Source organism: Acanthochromis polyacanthus, chromosome 1 (assembly GCF_021347895.1).
Source record: "Acanthochromis polyacanthus isolate Apoly-LR-REF ecotype Palm Island chromosome 1, KAUST_Apoly_ChrSc, whole genome shotgun sequence".
NCBI classification, from domain to species: domain Eukaryota; kingdom Metazoa; phylum Chordata; class Actinopteri; family Pomacentridae; genus Acanthochromis; species Acanthochromis polyacanthus.
In genome coordinates, this window is record NC_067113.1 from 39512527 (window position 1) to 39532715 (window position 20189).

Below are 20189 nucleotides of genomic sequence, written 5' to 3' on the forward strand. Positions count from 1 at the left end.
AGCATCGCTTCTTATCTTCATGAATGCAATATTCATGGTGTGTGTTAACGGGAGAGAATGGAAGAGGAAGCAGTGCAGACGGACTCAGTGTGGTCGGGTGTGATTTCTGAAAATCCTCCCCGAAAGTCTGGTGCAGTTTGAAGCTTCAGGTGTTTGTTCTCGATTTGATTTCATCTCCGTTTGTTTGACTTTGGTGGACGAAGATCTAACTGTGAGCGCTGTAATTTAATCTTATTTCTATATCACAAAGAAACGAGTTACAACAACCAGTTGTACCAAGTAAGAAGTAGTGACGTGCGAGCTGGAAAGTGTCAGCAGGTTGCTAATAATGAAGGAGATCAGAAAAAAGTTTTGGATAAATGGCTATAGGGGATACTAAAGTAAGGGTAAAAAGATCAAATTAACCAGAAAAATGGTGGACAAATGGTTAAAAATGGTAGAAATTGTTGGTTAGAAGTAATGAACAGCAGTTAAATAGTGAAAAATAGCAACAGTGGCTAACAGGATTAGATAAATAATTACAGTGGATGTTAAAGTAACGGTAAAAACCCCGAAAGTCTGGTGCAGTTTGAAGTTTCAGGCGTTTGTTTTCAGTTTGATTTCATCTCATTTAGTTTGACTTTGGTGGAAGAAGATTTAACTGTAAGCGCTGTAACGTAATCTTTTTTCTATATCATGGAGAAATGAGTTGAGATTACCAATTGAAAGTCCCAGAAAAAAGTGTTAGCAGGTTGCTAATATAGAAGGAGATCAGTAAAAGTATTGGATAAATACCTACAGGCGATTGTAAGTAATGGTAAAAAGATAAAATTAACCAGACGAATGGTGGATAAATGGTTAAAAACTGTGTAGATTGTCATTGTTCGCGGTTAGACAGTGAAAAGTAGCTGAAGTTTGAAGCTTCAGGTGCTTGTTTTTGACTTGATTTCATCTCCGTATGTTTGACTTTGGTGGAAGAAGACCTAACTGTGAACGCTGTAATGTAATCTTTTTTCTATATCACAAAGAAATGAGTTGTGATAACCAGTTGTACCAAGTAGTGACATGTGAGCTGAAAGGTGTCAGCAGGTTGCTAATATTGAAGGAGATCAGTAAAAGTATTGGAAAAATGCCTACAGGCGATACTAAGTAATGGTAAAAAGATCAAATTAACCAGAAAAATGGTGGACAAATGGTTAAAAACAGTGGAAATGATTGTCTGCTAGTAATGCAAAGCAGTTGAATGGAGAAATGTAGCAGAAGTGGCTAATAGTACTGAATAAATGGTTAAAGTAATGGTAATAAAAGGATAGCATACACAGAATTGTAATGGTTCTCAGTTAGTAAAAAGTAGCTACAGTTTGAAGCTTCAGGTGTTTGCTTTCGCTTTGATTTCATCTCCGTTTGTTTGACTTATGTGGAAGAAGATCGAGCTGTGAATGCTGTAACATAATCTTATTTCTATATCACGAAGAAACAAGGTGAGAATACCATTTGTACCAAGTAGTGATGTGCAAGATGAAAAGTGTTAGCTTGTTGCTAATACTGAATGAGATCAGTAAAAGTACTCGATCCATGGCTAAAGGTGATGGTAAAAAGATCAAGTTAACCAGAAAAATAGTGTACAAATGGTTAAAAACCGTGGAAATTGTAATGGTTTGCAGTTAAATAGAGAAAAGTAGCAACAGTCGCTAACAGGATTGGATAAACGGTTAGAGTAATGGTAAAAATGGTAATAGTAGACTGAAAAACAACGAACAAATGGTTAAAAACAGTGGACATTGTTAGCTACAAGTAATGCCCAGCAATCAAATGAAGAATAGTGGCTAAAAGTGCTGGAAGAAATGCTTAAAATAATATTTTAGCTAAAAGTGAATAGATGGTTAAGTTGCTTATTCAAAAGTTATTGACAAATGTTTACAAACAGTTAAAATTCCAAAAGTAATGGATAGCAGTTAAATAGAGTAACAGCGATGGCTGAAAGTATGAGATAGATTAGAGTTTTAATCTTAAATAGCATTTAATTTAAAAAGAATTCAAACAAACACTTGTTACATGGTTTAAATGAAGAGGTACTCAAGTCTGATATGTGAATTAAACTCTTACACTCATATATTTGCAATAAACAGCTGAATTTAAATGAAAATGTTTGAAGAAATGGGTTTTCAAAGACCATCATTCAGCACCAATGTCTATTTTTTGCTTTAAAATTAGCACATTTTGAGCTGTGTTTGACTAAAATCTAGAGAGAACCCAATTTTAGTGTGTCGTCCGCCCACCTTCTCGAGTCTTCTTAATTATGAAAATAACAGGGAACACTCGAATATGTTGGGCCTCCACTGAAGCCAATTAAGCCGCAAGCACTGAAATCCTCCGGCACGACTCCTCGAATCAAGAAGGAGAACAACTCTAATGAGTTTGTTGTGCAATATGTGAAGTTCCTGGCCAGACGTCATTCTTCTTCACCCAGATCGTTTAAAGTCAGATCGCTGTGAAAACAAAGGAAGTGGCTGCTGCTCGAACGTGTCCAAAGTGTTGCCATTTTTCTTTTATATGGCTGTTTCTTTGAGTGTTTTCATGTATCTTTGAACGTGTCTCGAGGAGCTCTATAAATACGGGAATTAAAAATGGAACATCGCTGTGTCACACTAACTCTCAGCAGATATTAAATATACAAGTAAAAAAAAGCTTTTTGGCTTTTCGGCTGTGAAAAAGAAATCAGACGTTAACTCAGTGAGGTTTTGTAAATGTAAGTGGAAGTGTGTTCTCTTTTAAAAACCCATGAGCTCGACTCCACATGAAGATAGTTCTTCTAAATATTTAACCATCATACAAATGTACATACATATTATTTATTGTATCCGCATGAATTCTAATAACTGATTTATTGTTTGGGCTATAAAATGTAAATAAATAGTGAAAAACATCCCCACCGTCAGAAAAGACTAAGCAAACCAGGCATTTTTTCCATCTGAAAAGGTGAAAACGGTTCATTTTGGGGCGTGTTTGCTTTTAATTAATTCTAAAATTAGTTGCAGGTGAATTTTCTGTTGATTTAGTAATAGTTTCTGCTCAAGAGATGTATAAATATAATTTAAATATTGGCAAAACGTAGAGCTCAAATATACAAAAAGGCAAGATTTTACAATCAACAACAATTTAAAAAAAAACTTTAAAATTTCAACATTAAATATAAATTAGCAGATGTTATTACTTCTTTTCTTACCTGTAGTTGACTTTCATTTTTTTTACTACTTTCATAATTAAACTGTTGCTTATTAATTATCAATTACTGTCATTTTTACGTTAAGTTTCTACTACTGCTGCTGTTACCTTTCTTGCCTTTAGATGGTATTTTTAATACTGTACATTTCATTTTTACATGTTCTTTTTTTACCCTTTTGTTACGTGCACATTTTTACTGCTGCTATGACCTTTATCACCTGTAGGTGGCATTATTCTTTGTAAATTTTGGAGGCTGCTGTTACTTTTCTCGCCTGTAGGTGGCATTTATCATTATTGTTATGATTTTATGTTCACATTTTTCTATTGCTATTACTTTTATTGCCTCTAGGTGGCATTTGTCTTCATTGTATTTTTTATATTTACATTTTTATTGCTGTTATCACTTTTATTGCCAATAGGTGGCTTTTTTCACTGCCGTTTTTACATGTACACTTTTTCATTTTACCATTTTTACATTTCTGGTGTTACTTTTCGTCCCTGAAGGTGACGCCGCCTGGACTGAAATGGATGTTTACAGGTAGTTGGTGGATGGCGTGTGACCTCGTTTAAACAATCATAGCTCAATAACACGCTCTAAAATTACATATGTGTGCATTATGTAACTTTCCAGGGGTATGTGAAGTGTGTAGTATTGTACAGTACGTGTGTTTATATACAGATTGTATTGTAGATGGAGGCAGAAAGGCAGAAATGCTGCTGTCCTACATCTGGAGGAGGAGGAGGAGGCTCAGCTTTCATCTCCAGTTAGCTATGGTCTGCGTGTGTGTGAGCTCGCTTTGCTTATATTCTGGGGACCTAAATGGGTTCATACAGTCACGTAACAGAGACGCCTCGTCTTTGTGGGGACGCTGAACAAGCCTCAGTTTGGTGAAATCTGATTGTGAAGATTCGTTTTTAGGTTAAGTTTGGAGTTGGGGTTTGGAAAGTAGCCGCTGTAATTGGGACAAATCCCCGAGAAATGAGTGCAAGTCGATGAAATGTCCTCTGAAGTGGTGCAAACACAGCTGTGAGTCTGTTTTCAGAGTCTCATTGTGCTGCCGAGCTCAGCCAAACAGAACAGATCCGGAGCAGATTAGAATAAATTAGAACGGAATAAAGTCGAACCAAACGGAGGACTGAAATGGGCAAAAATGCTACACTTAAGAGAAACAACATGAACCACAAGCAGAAAAAAGACAGAATGTTTGGATTTTATCAATATGATAATGAAAATGGGCAAATCCACATTTCTGGCTCAGTGCAAAAAATCTATTCCAGCGTTTCATATGACACTTTAGCTGTCAGAACAAATAAATATCTCTCAAATTGAGTCTTCAGCATCAAATTTTCTCTTTCAGGAGGAAGGTCGGGATTCAATAACCTGATATTGGATTTGAATTTGATTAAAGGGGACCTATTAAGCTCATTTGCAGCTCCGTGTTCTCACTCAGGAATGCCACCAGAGTAGATTTGCGTGACTCATGCTTGAATAAAATCCTTATGTGTCCTCTCAGTAGAGTGTCTCCCTGAAAACAGGTGATATAAGCTCCTGTCTCTTTAAGGAACACCACTCCGTAAAAGCATGCTGCCTTCTGATTGGCCGGTTTTGTGGAAACCTTTGCTAGTGAGCATCAGCGAAATTCTGAAAGCGAACTGTGAACCTACTAAGTAACAGAATCGCTCATTTTTAAACGCAAATGAGTCAAATTCGACCACGTGTTTGACTTTGAATATACAGCAACAAACATTGCAACCTCAGTCTAAGAATTTTCTGGCACACTTATGGGAACTGGTCAAACTTTGGAACCAGTTGGTGAAACTGGTTGAGCTTCAAAATCACTTCAAGGAACTGGCTGTGGTTTGGCCCCACTTACAGGAACTGATGAAAGTTTGTAAAGAAACTAAATTCACTCCAGAGCCAGTTATATAAGCAGGTAGTGAAATAGCAGGCGATCCATTCAGGTGAACCTGTTAGAGGAACTTGTTGAACCTCAGCTAAAAGAACTTTGGTAAATATTATGTTCATTACCTGTTTTTTTTTTTGTAAAATAATAGCTGGAGTACATGAAATGCCTGTAATATTCTTCACATAGACTGTTTTGCGAGAACGTAGATTTATACATACCATGAACCTCTTATCAATCAATCAATCAATCAATCAAACTTTATTTATATAGCACTTTTCATACAAACAGAGTTGCAACACAAAGTGCTTCACAGATTAAAAACAATCCCACTCCACCCACTCCACCCGCTAACCCGTCTTCCCCAAACCCAAAGATATAACAAAAACAAACAAACAAACCAAAAAAAACACAGTCACACTATAACACAATAACCAGACCCACTCCCCCTCTCGCCATCAACCATACACTAATGCAATGAATATTAAAATATAATATAAGGCTGGGCAGAGATGAACCAGAAGAGGAGACGCACCCAAGGGGCCGTCTGCACCGAGAGCAGCAGGTCGCCCATGGCAACCAGGGCTCCAACACAGGACACCGAGAGGAGGAGTGGGAGTGACCCCCAACCTCCATCAAGAACCCACAGCACAGCACCCTGACAGCCACAGGCGAGCCACGCTCCTGATGCAGAGAGCTCCCTCAGAGGAAACACTGGAATAAGATAAAAATAATAAGAGCAGATAAAACATAGAAACATAGAACCCAGTATAAGATAATAAAATAAATAATAATAATAATAAAATAAATACATACACCAATAAGTGACAAATAATTGTTTACCAATAATCGATTACCAAGTTAAAACTAAACTGAAAATAAATATCAGTTAAAAGCTTGATTAAAAAGGTGGGTCTTGAGCCTGCTCTTAAAAATATGAACATTCTCTGCATCCCTGAGCTCCTGCGGCAAGTCGTTCCAGAGTTTAGGGCCATAAAACCTAAAACATATCTCCCCCTGAGTCTTTAAATTGACATCGGGAATTTGGAGGAGACGCTTGCCAGAGGAGCGCCGGGTCCGCGAAGGTTCGTAGGGTAAAAGCAGTTCTGAAAGATAAGAAGGCCCAAGATCATTAAGACACTTAAAAACCATTAAAAGGACCTTAAAATTGATCCTAAAAAACACGGGGAGCCAATGCAGCGATCTTAAAACAGGTGTAATGTGGGCCTGCTTCGAAATACATGCTTAGTTTGACTTTCTAGACTCACTGTACCTGGATCAGACGACTTTATAAAGAAATAGATCCATACATATCAAGAATATCTTAGTTTGACTTTCTAGGCGTGCTGTGTCTGGATCAGACAAACTTGTAAAGAAATACTTGACAATAGGGCTGCAACAACGAATCGATAAAATCGATAATAATCGATTATTAGAAGCGTTGGCAACGAATTGCATTATCAATTCGTTGTGTCGTGCGATTCATGCATCGCGGAGCCGTCTACTTCACCTGCAGAGCGAGTTGAACAGAGCGAGGTGAAGGCAGAGCAGAGGAGGTATTTTCAAAGGAAGAGTAAATTCAGCAAATGAAACATGACCAGCACGAAGAAAACTGTTTCACCGAAGTCCTTAAAAATGTGGGAGCATTTCACGCGTTACAAAACAAAGACATGCTGCATGTCCACTACATGCGAATGCACGCATCTGAAAATCACACTGACGACGGATGGTCACGAGCGGGCCACTACGTTGTCACATGACCGCGCTTTCAGCTTGACCGTCCGGTAGATGAGTCTGATAAACACAGCGGCTCGGCCGCAAACTTTCTCTAATATTTCGAAAACACTTCAGGGGAAAGTATTTCTAAAACATTTGAGGCGAGAAATAATCTGTGCAGTAGCTGAATCTGTCCTGGTTTTAGTTCACGGACGGCTAGTTTACATGTTTGAGGACAATAGAAGTCGAGTCTACTTTATGCAAATGAGCTGCAGGTAAACACACCAGATCGCAGCTGGAAACGCACCGCAACCGGGCCAGCATGCCACATGCGATGTGTCTCATCTAGTGGACACGCACCTTCAGTCACTGCATTATCCTACATTTGTTCCGTTTTAAAGTGAGGAAACGTAACATCAGTCTCTCTGGTAGCTTGTCTGATGCTAGGGTTAGCTTATTAAACTGATTAATGACAGAGATGGGGCATGTGTGACTGTGAGAGAGAGGTTTTATTTCACTTTCATCAGCTTAAGCAGGGTTTGAATATGCATTACAAATAAACGTAACTTGCACACTATAGTTGTAATAATTTGAAGATTAAGCCTCAAGTTTTAATTTTCTGACATCTGAGTGAAGACACTGGTCTGTGTTGGAGTGAGGCAGGATGAATTACATTGATAGGCTTTATGATGAGAAAGACATCATGTCCACCCAGCCCGGTCTCACGGGGATTCGTGAAACTGTCACGTCAGTTTTTGTTTCGGTTTCGTGCGCACCAACACGATGTCGTCATGTTTTTCGTGCCGCTCACCACGAGCGAAACCCGCTGTGGTAATCACATCTGAAAGTGGTTTATACCGGCGGATTCATGACGATCTAAGCTGTCCATTGGCGTTTGCGGCCGCCGCTGCGGCCGCCGCTTCGGCCGCCAGACATTCTTTAAATTCCTATGCAAATTCGGCGGATTCATGACGATTTAAGCTGTCCATCGGCGTTTGCGGCCGCCGCCGCCATTGCGGCCGCCAGACATCCGGCCACAGCAGCGGCCGCAAACGCCGATGGACAGCTTAAATCGTCATGAATCCGCCGGTATAAACCACTGTCAGATGTGATCCGGCCGCTGTTGTGGCCGGATGTCCGGCGGCCGCAATGGCGGCGGTGGCGGCGGCCGCAAACGCCGATGGACAGCTTAGATCATCATGAATCCGCCGAATTTGCATAGGAATTTAAAGAATGTGCGGCGGCCGAAGCGGCGGCCGCAGTGGCGGCCGCAAACGCCGATGGACAGCTTAGATCGTCATGAATCCGCCGGTATAAACCACTTTCAGATGTGATTACCACAGCGGGTTTCGCTCGTGGTGAGCGGCACGAAAAACATGACGACATCGTGTTGGTGCGCACGAAACCGAAACAAAAACTGACGTGACAGTTTCACGAATCCCCGTGAGACCGTGTTGGTCCACCACAGCAAGCAGCTGTCTGACTGAGAGCATCCTCAACATGAACCTCATTGACATGAGGCCTCTGATGGTTGAAGACAAAGGCTTCACTACAATGATCTTATTTGTTCTGTGATTCCAAATCTTCTATTTCTGAATAAAGAGGCGGAAATTAAAAATGTTTTTTTAATCCAATTCATCGATTAATCGAAAAAAATAATCGGCCGATTAATCGATTATTAAAATAATCGTTAGTTGCAGCCCTACTTGACAATTTGACGTGAGTAGGAATAAAAGATTGGAAACCTTGCTTTGAGAGCAGTCTGAAGCCTTGTAGAGTTCAATTCTATGTTTTTCTTTTTATGTTAAATTATATTAATATTTGAAACAATCCACATTTGGCACTCCAAGTTTTGGGGTTCGAAGTGTTAAATGTGAATAATTTCAAATACTTGCCTTTCTTGGGGTTCAACTTTATCTTTAAGAAAACACCAAAATTTCACGTTTTTAAGAGTCGGAACCTATAAAAATAGAAAGACTGATATGCTTTCCAACTTTCTACCAATCCTTGAACTGTTCGTCAAGACATTTCTGAGTTCTTTCTCCTTAATCATGGTTGTGACGTTTCCGTAGAGGTGCAGGACTTTATATTGCTGTGGAAAATGAGCCAACAGTGTATAAAAATATGACAGGAAGTAAAAAACAGACACTATGACATTAAATATTAGGTTCCTGTGTGAAAGTTGCACATGTACAGGTTGTAAATTTCAGTTTCAGTTCAGTCATCTAATTAAAACACTTATAACAGATTAATCTATACGACATCATGCTTTAGCCCCGCCTCTGCTCTGTCACCCCCCTAAAATATGTCTCATCTGTGTGATGACGTCACCGAGGGGTTTCCCAGTGGACTGCAGGGATTGGTCCAGACGTAGAGAGACCAGCTCATTCTCCACGGGGATTGGTCGTTGCGCCGATGAGGTCACCTCTCTAGCTGTGGTTTCTTTATTCATGAGGACGACTGACTCGTCAGACCTCTCAGCAGCTGCTTTAAGAACACACTTAGGTGGTTGGGAGAAATGAGGCAACTCGTTTTCAAAGCTCCGTTAGCTGCTAATGGGTAGCATGACCTGAAGTCGAGGATGCTAACGCCAATGCTAGCTTTTTAGCTTTAGTCTGGCCATGTATTTTTGTGGTGGAAGTTCTGCACTTTCTAATGATGATGGTGAGTACTGATGCATCATGGGAGATGGTTTCATTTTAGAGCTTCAGAAGTGAACCAGTTAAAGGAAGTGATGGAAGAGGACTCCAGTAACCACAGAACCAGTTAGATGAAATGGCAGATGATCCATTCAGATAATTCAATGGAACTTTGGAGCCTCTTTGTGGAACTGTTAGAACATTGGAAGCAGCTTCTTTTCCAGTTTGAGGGACTGGTAACAGTGTGGAACCTGTTGGAAGAAGTATTGGTGCTTCACAACAAGTTGAAGAAACTGGTTGTGGTTCACTCCAAAGCTAGAGCATCAGAACTTCCATTTGGAACCAGTTATGATAACCAGTAGAGCTTCAGAACCAGTTACAGGAACTGGGAGAAGCTAGTAAAGCCTCTAAAACAGTAAATGGTACCATTGGAGGATCTGGTGATGCCTGTGGACCAATTGGAAGAACTGGTAGAGAAACATGTAGACATTGTGTGTTGGTTTAGTGAGATGTTAGAACCTGTTAGATGAACCAGTCGAGCTTGGAAACTGGCAAAGAATCTAAACCAGTACTTTTGTCACTCTGCCCAGTAATTTGTTTTTGTTTGTTTGTGTTGCAGATGAGGGGCCGTACACAAAACACTCTGCCGGGTCGCGACCTCCAGATGGAGCGCTGGCCATCAGGAGGCAGAGTATACCAGGTAACACTTTAATCATCATGTTAGTCTGTTTCTTTGAAGTTCCACCAGCAGAGATAATGAACTCTGAAGATACCAGCTGAAAATAGAACACATACAGCTGATGTTTTCCATCCTGTGACCTGCAGGAAGATGCATGCCATCGCAGTTTATTTCCTCCCACCTGGAGCTGGTGGCCTACTTGTGATTACGGTCTGAATGGTGCAATCAGAAATGCTGTGAGGATAAGTGGAAGTTACATCAATGATATGCAAATGATGGCAGGTTTAAAAGATGAAAGGGAGCTGAAACAATGATGCAGAACCTTTGAACTCACTGTGTGTTCAGTTGATAGAGTTCTAGAGCTAACTGGGGGCAGCTGGTTGAGATTCCAAACCAGTTAAACCAACTAATAACCAAAACAATTATGTATGGAGATATTTTTCGGTTTGTAATCACAAGCTTCTGAGCCAGTTGGAGGAGCTGGTAGAATGAAGAACCAGTTGGAGATGCTGGTAGAACGACTGCGCCAGTTTCAGAGCTTCCAAAAGAGTTCAAGGAGTTCGGATAGAGCATCTGAACCACTTAAGAGAAGTGGGTGCCCAAACCAGTTAAAGGAACTAGTGGGGTTTTCAAGGTTGTCTGGAACAACTGGTTGAGGTTTGGAACCAGACAAAGGTACTGGTAGTTCTTCTGAACTAGTTAGAGGGTTTGGTAGAACTTTGAAACTGGTTAGAGTAAATGGCAACCAGCTAAATCAAACAAGACATTCATTAACCAAGGTGCATAACTAATTTGAAAGGTGTAAACCAGTTAAGAGAATTGATTTAGGGTCAGAACTGCTTCAAGAGATTGCCTGAGCTTCAGGAGCAGTTGAAAGAACAGACAGAAGTTGTGAGAGGTTAAAGGATCTGGTGAAACTTCATGTCCAGTTTTTGGAGGCACTACTGTAGAACCAATTGCAGCAACAGGTACAGCATCCTACTGGACCCGTTAGAGCTTCCGAACCACTATGAGGAACAGGTAGAGCTTCTGAACTGTTAAGGAGAGTATCTAGAGCTTCTGAACCACTAAAAGAAACCGACAGAACTGGTGAAACTGTTTGGGGTAATTATCTGAACGTCTGAACAACTAAGAGGAACCGATAGAGCCTCTAAAACCCATTGTAGCAACTCCCACAGCTTTAGAATCTGCTTGAGTTTCTGAATTGTTATGAGCTACTAGAGCTTCCAAATTAGTTAGAAGAGCTGTCTGAACTTCTGGAGCAGTTAGAGTGATAATTAGAGCTTCCATATTGATAGGAGGAATGGATAAAGCTTCAGCAACACCAAAAGAAACTGGTAGAGCTTCTGGACCAGTAAGAGGGACGGTTGAGCTTCTAAACCATAATGAGAAACTGGTAGAGCATCTGAACCTTTTAGATAACTTGGTGGAGCTCTAGAACCATTGAGAGAAGATGGAGTGGGTTCAGAGCAACTGGTAGAGCTTTGGTGTAATTATAAGAATAAGTAGAGCCTCTGAGCTGGTCCGAAGTACCGGTTGAGCTTCCAAACACTATGAGGAACTAATAGAGCTTCTGAACTTGTTAGATGAGGTGATGGAACGCTAGAAGCATTTAGAGAAAAATGTGTGGGTTCCAAGCTTGTTACAGCAACAATTGGAGCTTTGAAATGATTATAGAAACTGGCAGAGCTTCTAAACCAGTTTATGTTTCTGGCCGTGATCTACTTATTTCTCTTGAACAAATTTAAGTAATGGGTAGATCTTCTGAACCACTTTGAGGAACTGGAAGAGCTTTTGAACTGGATGTCGGTATTTGTTGAGCTTCTGAACCACGATGAGAAACTAATAGAGCTTCTGAACATCTTAGCAGGAGAGATTCAGCCTCTGAACCAATATGAGGACCTTACAGAGCTTCTGAACCAGGTAGATGAGATGGTGAGACTCTTGAACCATTTAGAGACCACTCTGGATTTAGATTCAAGATTCAAGAGTTTTTATTGTCACATACTAAAAATTACATGAAGCAATTCCTGGCAGTGAAATGCTTGTGTCTCTCATTCCCAATAACAGTGCAAAAAGAACACAACAATCAAGATAAAATAGACAGAATAGTATGAAAAAAAGACAGACTAGTATGGAAAAAAATAGATTAGTATGAAATTTAAAGCTGGTTAGAGCAACTGGTAAAGGTATGAACCAGTTAAAGGAGCTAGAAGAAGGTCAGATTAATGTGTAGAAACTTGTGGAGCTTTTCAACCAGTTACAGAAACGAGAAGAGCTTTAAAACCAGGTGGAGAAACTGGTGCAGCATCAAATCCAGTGGAGCCACGAGCTCCAGAACTAGTCAGAGGAACTGGTGGAGGTTTGAAATCAGCTGATAGAGTAATTGATAGAGCTTCTCAGCCATGTCAAGAAATAAGTAGAGCTTTTAAAATTATCAGAGGAGCCGGTCGAGCTTCTGAACAGCCAGTTCAGAACCCGAGAAGGTTTCAGATTGATAATAACTGAACTGCGAACGGTGAAAAACAGCACGGCTTAAACAAAACTCTGATCTTTGGAGGGAAACTTTGTTGTACTTGAGCTTCTTTAACTGGCAGTTTGCTTTCAGAAGTTTGTCCCTCATCGCTGCAGGAAACTAGTTCATGAAACGTTTTATCAGAATCGAAGATTTGGAGGTTTTTCTGTTTCCCGCTGTGAGTCGGTGCTGGTGTGCTAGAAAAGTTGAAAAGGACACTGCTGCTGTTTCTAAAGCCTCTTCGGAGGAGGAAGACAATGACGGTCAGAGCCGAAGATCACACGTCTTAATCCCATTGAATGAAGAGGCTGAAGCTCTGCTGGATTAATATTAAAATACGACACTTTGATGAAACGCTGCGTTCTGTTTTATCACCTGAGGACCGGTCACTTCACATAGTAGCAGGTCGGAACTGAAATATCTCCCTCTCCCTCCATCCATCTCTCCCTCTCTTAAATATTTCAGGCGTTTGATGAAATATAAATGGACGACAGAATAGAAGATGACTTCACTTCTCTTTGTCCAGATTATTATTTTATTTCTCTGCACTCGGAAAAGGAGATTAGAAACGATGAAATCGGGCTGCGGGGACGGAAACGGAGAGTAAATGGAGTCGGAAGGAGGCAGTAAAAGTGATTTCTAATCTGGTCGTAGATGAATTTCGGGGCTGTTCGGTGGTGGAGCTGATGAAGAAGGAGGGGACCACGCTCGGACTGACGGTGTCGGGTGGAATCGACAAGGATGGGAAGCCTCGGGTTTCAAACTTGCGACAGGGAGGCATCGCTGCCAGGTAACACTTTCTCTGAACCGAGTCCTACTAGATGTGTTTCATTTAGATTTAAAGTTTATTTATGGTTTTAAATGGCAAAAATGAAGCCCTTTGAATCTGCAAATGTGCTTCTTTTTTGTTGTAAACCAGTGGTGATTGAAAAAGTTTGATATTTAGAGAGTAGAATGGCTTAACAACCAGCCTATCTGACACTGGAAAATGAAAAGTCTGGAAAAAAAACTAAAAACGTCTAGAAGCAAATGGTGCCAAAAAGGTGAATTACTACCAAAGTAGTGCTGAATGTTGGAGTGTTTAGTAAAAATCCGTGAGGTTCTGTTTTGTTGCTTAACACAGGGGTGTCAAACTCATCTTAGTTCAGGTTCCACATTCAGCCTAATCTGATCTCCAGTGAGCAGTAAAATCACAGCATAATAACCTATAAATAACCACGGCTGAAATTTTTTCCATTGTGTTAGTGCAAAAAAATGTTCTAAAAATGTTCACATTTAAGAAACTACCTTTTACAAAAGATCATGAACAATCTGACATTTCTTAAGAAAAAGAGTTAAATTTCAAGCAACATTCAGCCTCAGTTTATCATTTCCACATTACAATTTCCAGATCACAGAGTGTCTACAAAGGAACACAACATTTAGTCATCTGGAACTGAACCATGTAGTATTTTACTTTATGATCAAAACAACAAAAGTCAGATAAAAACAAGACAAGATACTACAAAAATGACACAGAAAAAACAAAAACGAGAAACAAAATGACAAAACATGAGACAAACGACACAAAACAAAACAAAAAGAGACAAAAAATTAGACAAAAAAGTTACAAGGCGACAAAAAATAGACAACACTGAGAAATAAAATGACAAAAAAATAGACCGAGAACACAAGTGAAACAAAAAAAACACAAAACAACAAAAACCAGAAACAAAACAACAAATAAAGCAAAACACAAAATGACAAAAATATGACAAAAAACGCAAGTGAGACAAAAAGGAAACAAAATGACAATAACGAGAAACAAAATGAGAAAAACATGAGACAAACGACAAAAGTCCAAAAAAAATAACAAAAACAAGACAAAACATTACAAAAATGACAAACTCAAAGACAAAAGAACAATCTAGTATTTTACTTAATGATCAAAACAACTTGTCATGGTCTAGAAATAATTTTAAATTTATAGTTTTACTAATTTACAATCTGCAGTTAATGTCTTCTCTGTAATTTTTCCACTTTGAGGACCGGATTGGACCCTCTGGAGGACCACTTTTGGCCCACGGGCCGCATGTTTGACACCCCTGGTTTAATATATATTTAATCAGTTAAATTTCCAACAATAATTAATCGATGAATCATTAACATCCCTGCAGGACCTGGTGGGTAAGCATGAGGTTTATAATGAAATTAAACAGAGACGCGGCTTTAAGATGTTGAAGGAGGTTTTTGACTGTGTGCTCAGGAGCGACCAGCTGAACGTGGGCGACTATATCCGCTCCGTCAACGGCATCAACCTGGCCAAGTTCAGACACGATGAGATCATCAGTCTGCTGAAGAACGTCGGCGAGCGAGTCGTCCTGGAGGTCGAGTACGAGCTGCCACCCGTCTGTAAGTCCCAAGAGTAAAAACCAGGACAGTATTACGAAGCCAGATTATTAGTTTGCTGATACATCACAGCGAAAGTTGAGGTTTCAAGATATTTTTTAACCTGCTGGATCTCCATTTTAACTGATTCTGCACAGCCTTGTGCAACATTTGAACAACAAAATGGAGATGAATGTTGACGTGTGTATATATAGATTGTCTGTATTTATATGTGGAAAGTTACAAGATTCCTATATACACTGTTGTTGTTGTTGTCTTTTCAGCCGTTCAGGGTTCAGGTGTGATGTTCAAGAACATCGAGGTGACGCTTCACAAAGAAGGAAACAGCTTCGGCTTCGTCATCAGAGGTAAGGAGTCGCTCCGGTTGTCCATCTGTCGGGTATAAATAAAGATATTTTTAAAACATGACATCATGTTTTACAGGCGGAGCCCATGAAGACCGGAACAAGTCTCGTCCCATCGTTGTGACAACCATCCGACCTGGCGGTCCGGCCGACCGGTATATGATCTCCGGATGGCTTTTTTAACCCTCTGGAGCTTCTGTAGAAACTGACACTTTCTCTCTCCCTGCAGGGAAGGAACTGTGAAGCCGGGCGATCGGTTGCTAAGCATCGATGGGATCCGTCTCCATGGCAGCACGCTGTCTGAAGCCATGAGTATCCTGAAGCAATGCGGACAGGAAGCGACGCTGCTGATCGAGTACGACGTCTCCGTCATGGGTCAGTTTTACTGATTATTTTACTGATGTTGTTTCATGTTGTACTCATCTTGTTTCTTCACTGTGGTTCATTTTTCACGATAATCTAAAGTAAATACATAAAAAAATAGAAAGTAGGAAATAATTACAAAGTGACATGTAAAATAGAGTGTCATCTGCTTATTTATGGTTTCAGATATTAGGATTGTTTAAAATTAAAGCAAGTTGGAAGATGTGTTGAGATGAAATAAAGGAGGATCTGGGATAGAACCCTGTGGAACTCCGTTTCATTTAAAATTCATGTTTTCTTCCTCATCAGATTCGGTTGCCACGGCGTCAGGACCGTTGCTGGTAGAGGTTGCCAAGGCAACCGGCTCCAGTCTGGGCGTGGCTTTGTCCACCTCCATGTTCTGCAGCAAGCAGGTCATCATCATCGACAAAGTGAAACCGGCCAGCATAGCCGACAGGTAGATGACCTCTGACCTCTGATAGGTTTCCTGTTTGATTTAGTTTTCTCAGGAGTCGCTGACCTTCTTGTGTACGTTTCTCTGTGTGTGTTTTATGCTTCTTTGTGGGTTTTGTGTGTCTGTCTGTGTGTGTTTTGCGTAGATGTGGTGCTCTCCATGCAGGAGATCACATCCTGTCTGTTGATGGGAAGTCGATGGAGTTCTGTTCTCTGGCTGAAGCCACTCAGCTGCTCTCAGCTTCCTGTCAGACCGTCCGCATGGAGATCCTGCCTCAGCACCAGGCCCGACCGGCCCTGAACGCACCACAGCACGGTAACAGCATGTGTAATACATTCTGGAGAGGCCCTGAATGCACCACAGCACGATATAAACACATATACAACACAATGGAGAGGCCTTGAACATCCCACAACATGGTATAAACACGTACAACACACATAAGAGGCCCTGAACGCGCCACAGCACCAGCATATATAACATGTTGAAGAGACCCTGAACGCACCACAACATGGTGTAAATACGTACAACACGCATAAGAGGCCCTGAAAACACATATATGACACACTAAAGAGGCCTTTAATGTGTGCTAGCTCGATATAATCACAAGACTACACTCAAGAGATCCATCACAGCATAATTTAAACACATGAACATCAAACTTATTAGGCCTTGAATGCACCACAATACAGATTAAACACAGGCGTGCTAAACCTAATCGTCCCTGAACGCACCACAACATGCTGCAGTGTTTTCCTGCAGCAGCAGAGTTGCGAAACACAGAGATGTTTTATTTCTTTAATTTTGTCTGAAGTTTACATGTGAATAAATAATAAAGCTTTTTTTTTTTTACAATAAACTCCTCCATAGTTTCACTGATACTGCAGCTTCACTCAGAAAATACAAATAAGGATTCAGTGCATGTGATCAAAAAACAAACACAGAAACTAAATGGAAAAACAGTAGTTATAATAGTTGGTGTGTAGATAAAAGATTACATGAATAAGTAATCTTTTATGAAAGTGTAATGTCGTTCTTTCATACAAACATGTAGATACCTCAGACAATGTGCATTTCAGCTGAAAACTTTCTGAATTTTTGTTATGTGACTGTTGGTCACAGCTGAGTCAGTCTTTTTTTCTATTTGTGCTAAAAAATGCAGATTTTTTTTTACAAAATCTGCTTACCGCAAACCGTTAATATTTGGAGATATTTCAAATGAGACACGTAGAATAAAGTGATTCTGATGGTCAGATTTTCCTAATGGACAGATGAGTAGTTTAAGGACCGTCAGAAAGTTGGAAATCTGAGTCCTTTCTGCTGTCAAGCGTCATTTTAGCAGTTTTAAAAGATTTTGGCATTGAGGAGTTAAACTCTCCTGATAGTTTGAACCAAAAATGACCATCCTGAGGTTTCTACATGTTTCTATGGAAACACCTCCTGACCTTTGACCTCTGATCCTCCTGTCTTAACCCTGACCTTCCCTTGTGTGTGTGTGTGTGTGTGTGTGTGTGTGTGTGTGTGCGTGCAGTCAAGGTGCAGCGTAGTCCCCGCCCCCTCCCCTGGGAAACTGGAGGCTCCGCCCCCATCCTCCCCCCCTACCACTACAACACCTACCACCCCGACCAATCAGGCGCCAGATCGCACAACCGCCATACGAACAACCCTCGTACGTGGTCGTCTCTGTGTTTATTTTGAAAGGGAGCGTGTTCTGTGTGTCAGGTGTTTTATTCTGAAAGGTTGTGTTGTGATGTTGTTGTGTATGTTGTGACGTTGTGTAACTGTGACGTTGTTGTGACGTTGCAGTGACGTTGTGTTTGTGCTTCCTGCGTCCAGCTCTCAGCCACTCGTTCTCTCCCGGCTCCATGTCGGCCTACAGCCTGTCGTCTCTGAACATGAACACTCTGCCCCGGAACCTGTATCCTACCAGTCCTAGAGGGACGCTGATGAGGAGGAAGACCAAGAAGAAGGACTTCAAGAGCTCCTGTGAGGGTTTAAAGTCTCCGTTAGTTATTGATATTATTATAGATTCATCAGTCTTTATGTTATTTATTGATGATATTAAATATATATATACATATATATATATATATATATATATATATATATATATATATATATATATATATATATATATATGTATATTATTTATATGAGTTTATTTCTGGAGTCATGGCAACGATGTGCTAAAGAAATACTGACAATATGAGAAATGCTTTTCATTTGTTTAAGTGTACTGCACTTTTTGTGTTGTTTGTGTTTTTAAATGTTTTTTTGTTTTAAGATTTTATGTTTTTGTGAGCTTTCTTGATGTTTTTCATGTTTCTATTGTGTTTCTTTTTTGGTTTTGTGTATTTTTGTGTTCCTTCAATTCTTTTTGCCTGTAATTGTTTTGGTTTTTTTGGCTTTTTTTGGTAGTTCTGTGTTTTGTGAGTTTTTTTTAAATGTATTTTTATGTTTTCGGGCATTTTTCTGTTACTTCTTTCTGTGCATTTTTCATGCTTTGAGCTTTTTTGTGTGTTTTTTATTTTTTTGTGTTCTTCTGTTTTGTATGTTTTTGTATTTTTTGTGTTTTTGTGCATTTTGTGCATTTTTTGTGTGTTTTTAAGTGTATTTTAGTTTTTCGTGGTTTTGTGCTTTTTTATGTTTTTATTTTTTGTGCTTTTTTTGTGTGTTTTTTATTTTTTGTGTTCTTCTGTTTTGTATGTTTTTGTATTTTTTGTGTTTTTGTGCATTTTTATGTTTTTGTTTTTTTATGCTTTTGTGAGTTTTTTTGTGTTTCTTTGTATGTTATATTTTTTGATGAGTTTTTTCATGTTTTGTGTTTGTTTTCTGTCTCTTTGTGTGTCTTCTCCTCCCATAAATGAATCTACTTTAGTCGTGTAAAGTGACCGACTGTTAATACTCAAACTCTGACCTCAGAGACGCTAAATTAAATCCTAAATCGGTTAAATTTTTGTCTCCGTCTCTCAGTGTCTCTGGCCTCCAGCACCGTCGGTCTCGCCGGTCAGGTCGTTCACACGGAAACCACGGAGGTGACGTTGCTAGGAGACGGCATCATGGGGTTCGGCCTGCAGCTGCAGGGCGGAGTCTTCGCCACGGAAACGCTGTCGTCGCCGCCGCTCATCGCCTACATCGACCCTGACAGCCCAGCAGAGAGGTGGACAGATCAATTATTTATGAATATATTTATTTAGATTTAGATTTTATGACATTTTTTAACCTGAGTTTGTTTAATTTGTTTTTAATTATTGTAATGTTTTTCAAAAATTTCTTGCATAATTTATAATTTTTTCAAGTGCTGTAACTTTTGTGTGTTTTATTGCATTTTTTATTTGGTTTTATCTTACTTTGTAAATTTTATGCAGTTTTGGAACAGAAAATTGATCATCTTTGAAAACTTGTGGATCATTTAGGTCTTTGTTTCGTCTCAAAATGTGACTTAAACCTTTACGTTAATTGCGAATCTTTTAAGGTTTTCTGGATGAAAGAACTATAAGCTGAGTAAGAAACGTGTTTTTGTTTGTGTAGATGTGGAATCCTGCAGATCGGCGACAGGATTTTATCCATCAACGGCGTCCCGACCGAAGACTCGACTCTGGAGGAAACAAACCAGATGCTCAGAGACTCGTCCATCACGGCTCAACTCACGCTGGAGATCGAGTTCGACGTCGCCGGTACGAACGTTTAATAAACACATTTAGAACCGAATCACACTTTTATTATCTCACAATCCTGAATCAGACTCGTTAAAACTCTGCTTTTAATGAGTTCATTTATAGTTTCCCTCGTTGTCTTCTCTGTGAATGAAAGCTTCCAGAGGTTCACTTTCAGTCCCAGTTTTTTCTTTTTCTTTGTAGCCGTCCGTCTGTTTGGCCGATCGGCTGCCAGTCGCTCGTCTTTGTGAACGTGAAACTCTCCGCCGGGTGTAAATATCCGCCCACGCCTCGGTTTAATAGAACAACACAACAAGCTGTCGCCGG

At 40.0% G+C, this 20189-nt stretch overlaps 1 protein-coding gene across 6 annotated transcripts in view; it reads left to right on the forward strand.

Moving 5' to 3' along the window:
- grip1 (glutamate receptor interacting protein 1) overlaps window positions 1–20189 on the forward strand; it is a 76410-nt gene that overhangs the window by 36785 nt on the left and 19436 nt on the right. For all 6 annotated transcript variants that reach the window (XM_022200931.2, XM_022200928.2, XM_022200930.2 and 3 more), the window contains exons 2-13: window positions 10083–10163; window positions 13312–13447; window positions 14903–15048; window positions 15309–15392; window positions 15469–15544; window positions 15619–15764; window positions 16062–16209; window positions 16352–16521; window positions 17738–17875; window positions 18043–18192; window positions 19180–19366; window positions 19738–19883. In XM_022200931.2, coding sequence (XP_022056623.2) covers window positions 10083–10163; window positions 13312–13447; window positions 14903–15048; window positions 15309–15392; window positions 15469–15544; window positions 15619–15764; window positions 16062–16209; window positions 16352–16521; window positions 17738–17875; window positions 18043–18192; window positions 19180–19366; window positions 19738–19883 — 1608 coding nt within the window. The remainder of the gene's footprint in view (window positions 1–10082; window positions 10164–13311; window positions 13448–14902; window positions 15049–15308; window positions 15393–15468; window positions 15545–15618; window positions 15765–16061; window positions 16210–16351; window positions 16522–17737; window positions 17876–18042; window positions 18193–19179; window positions 19367–19737; window positions 19884–20189) is intronic.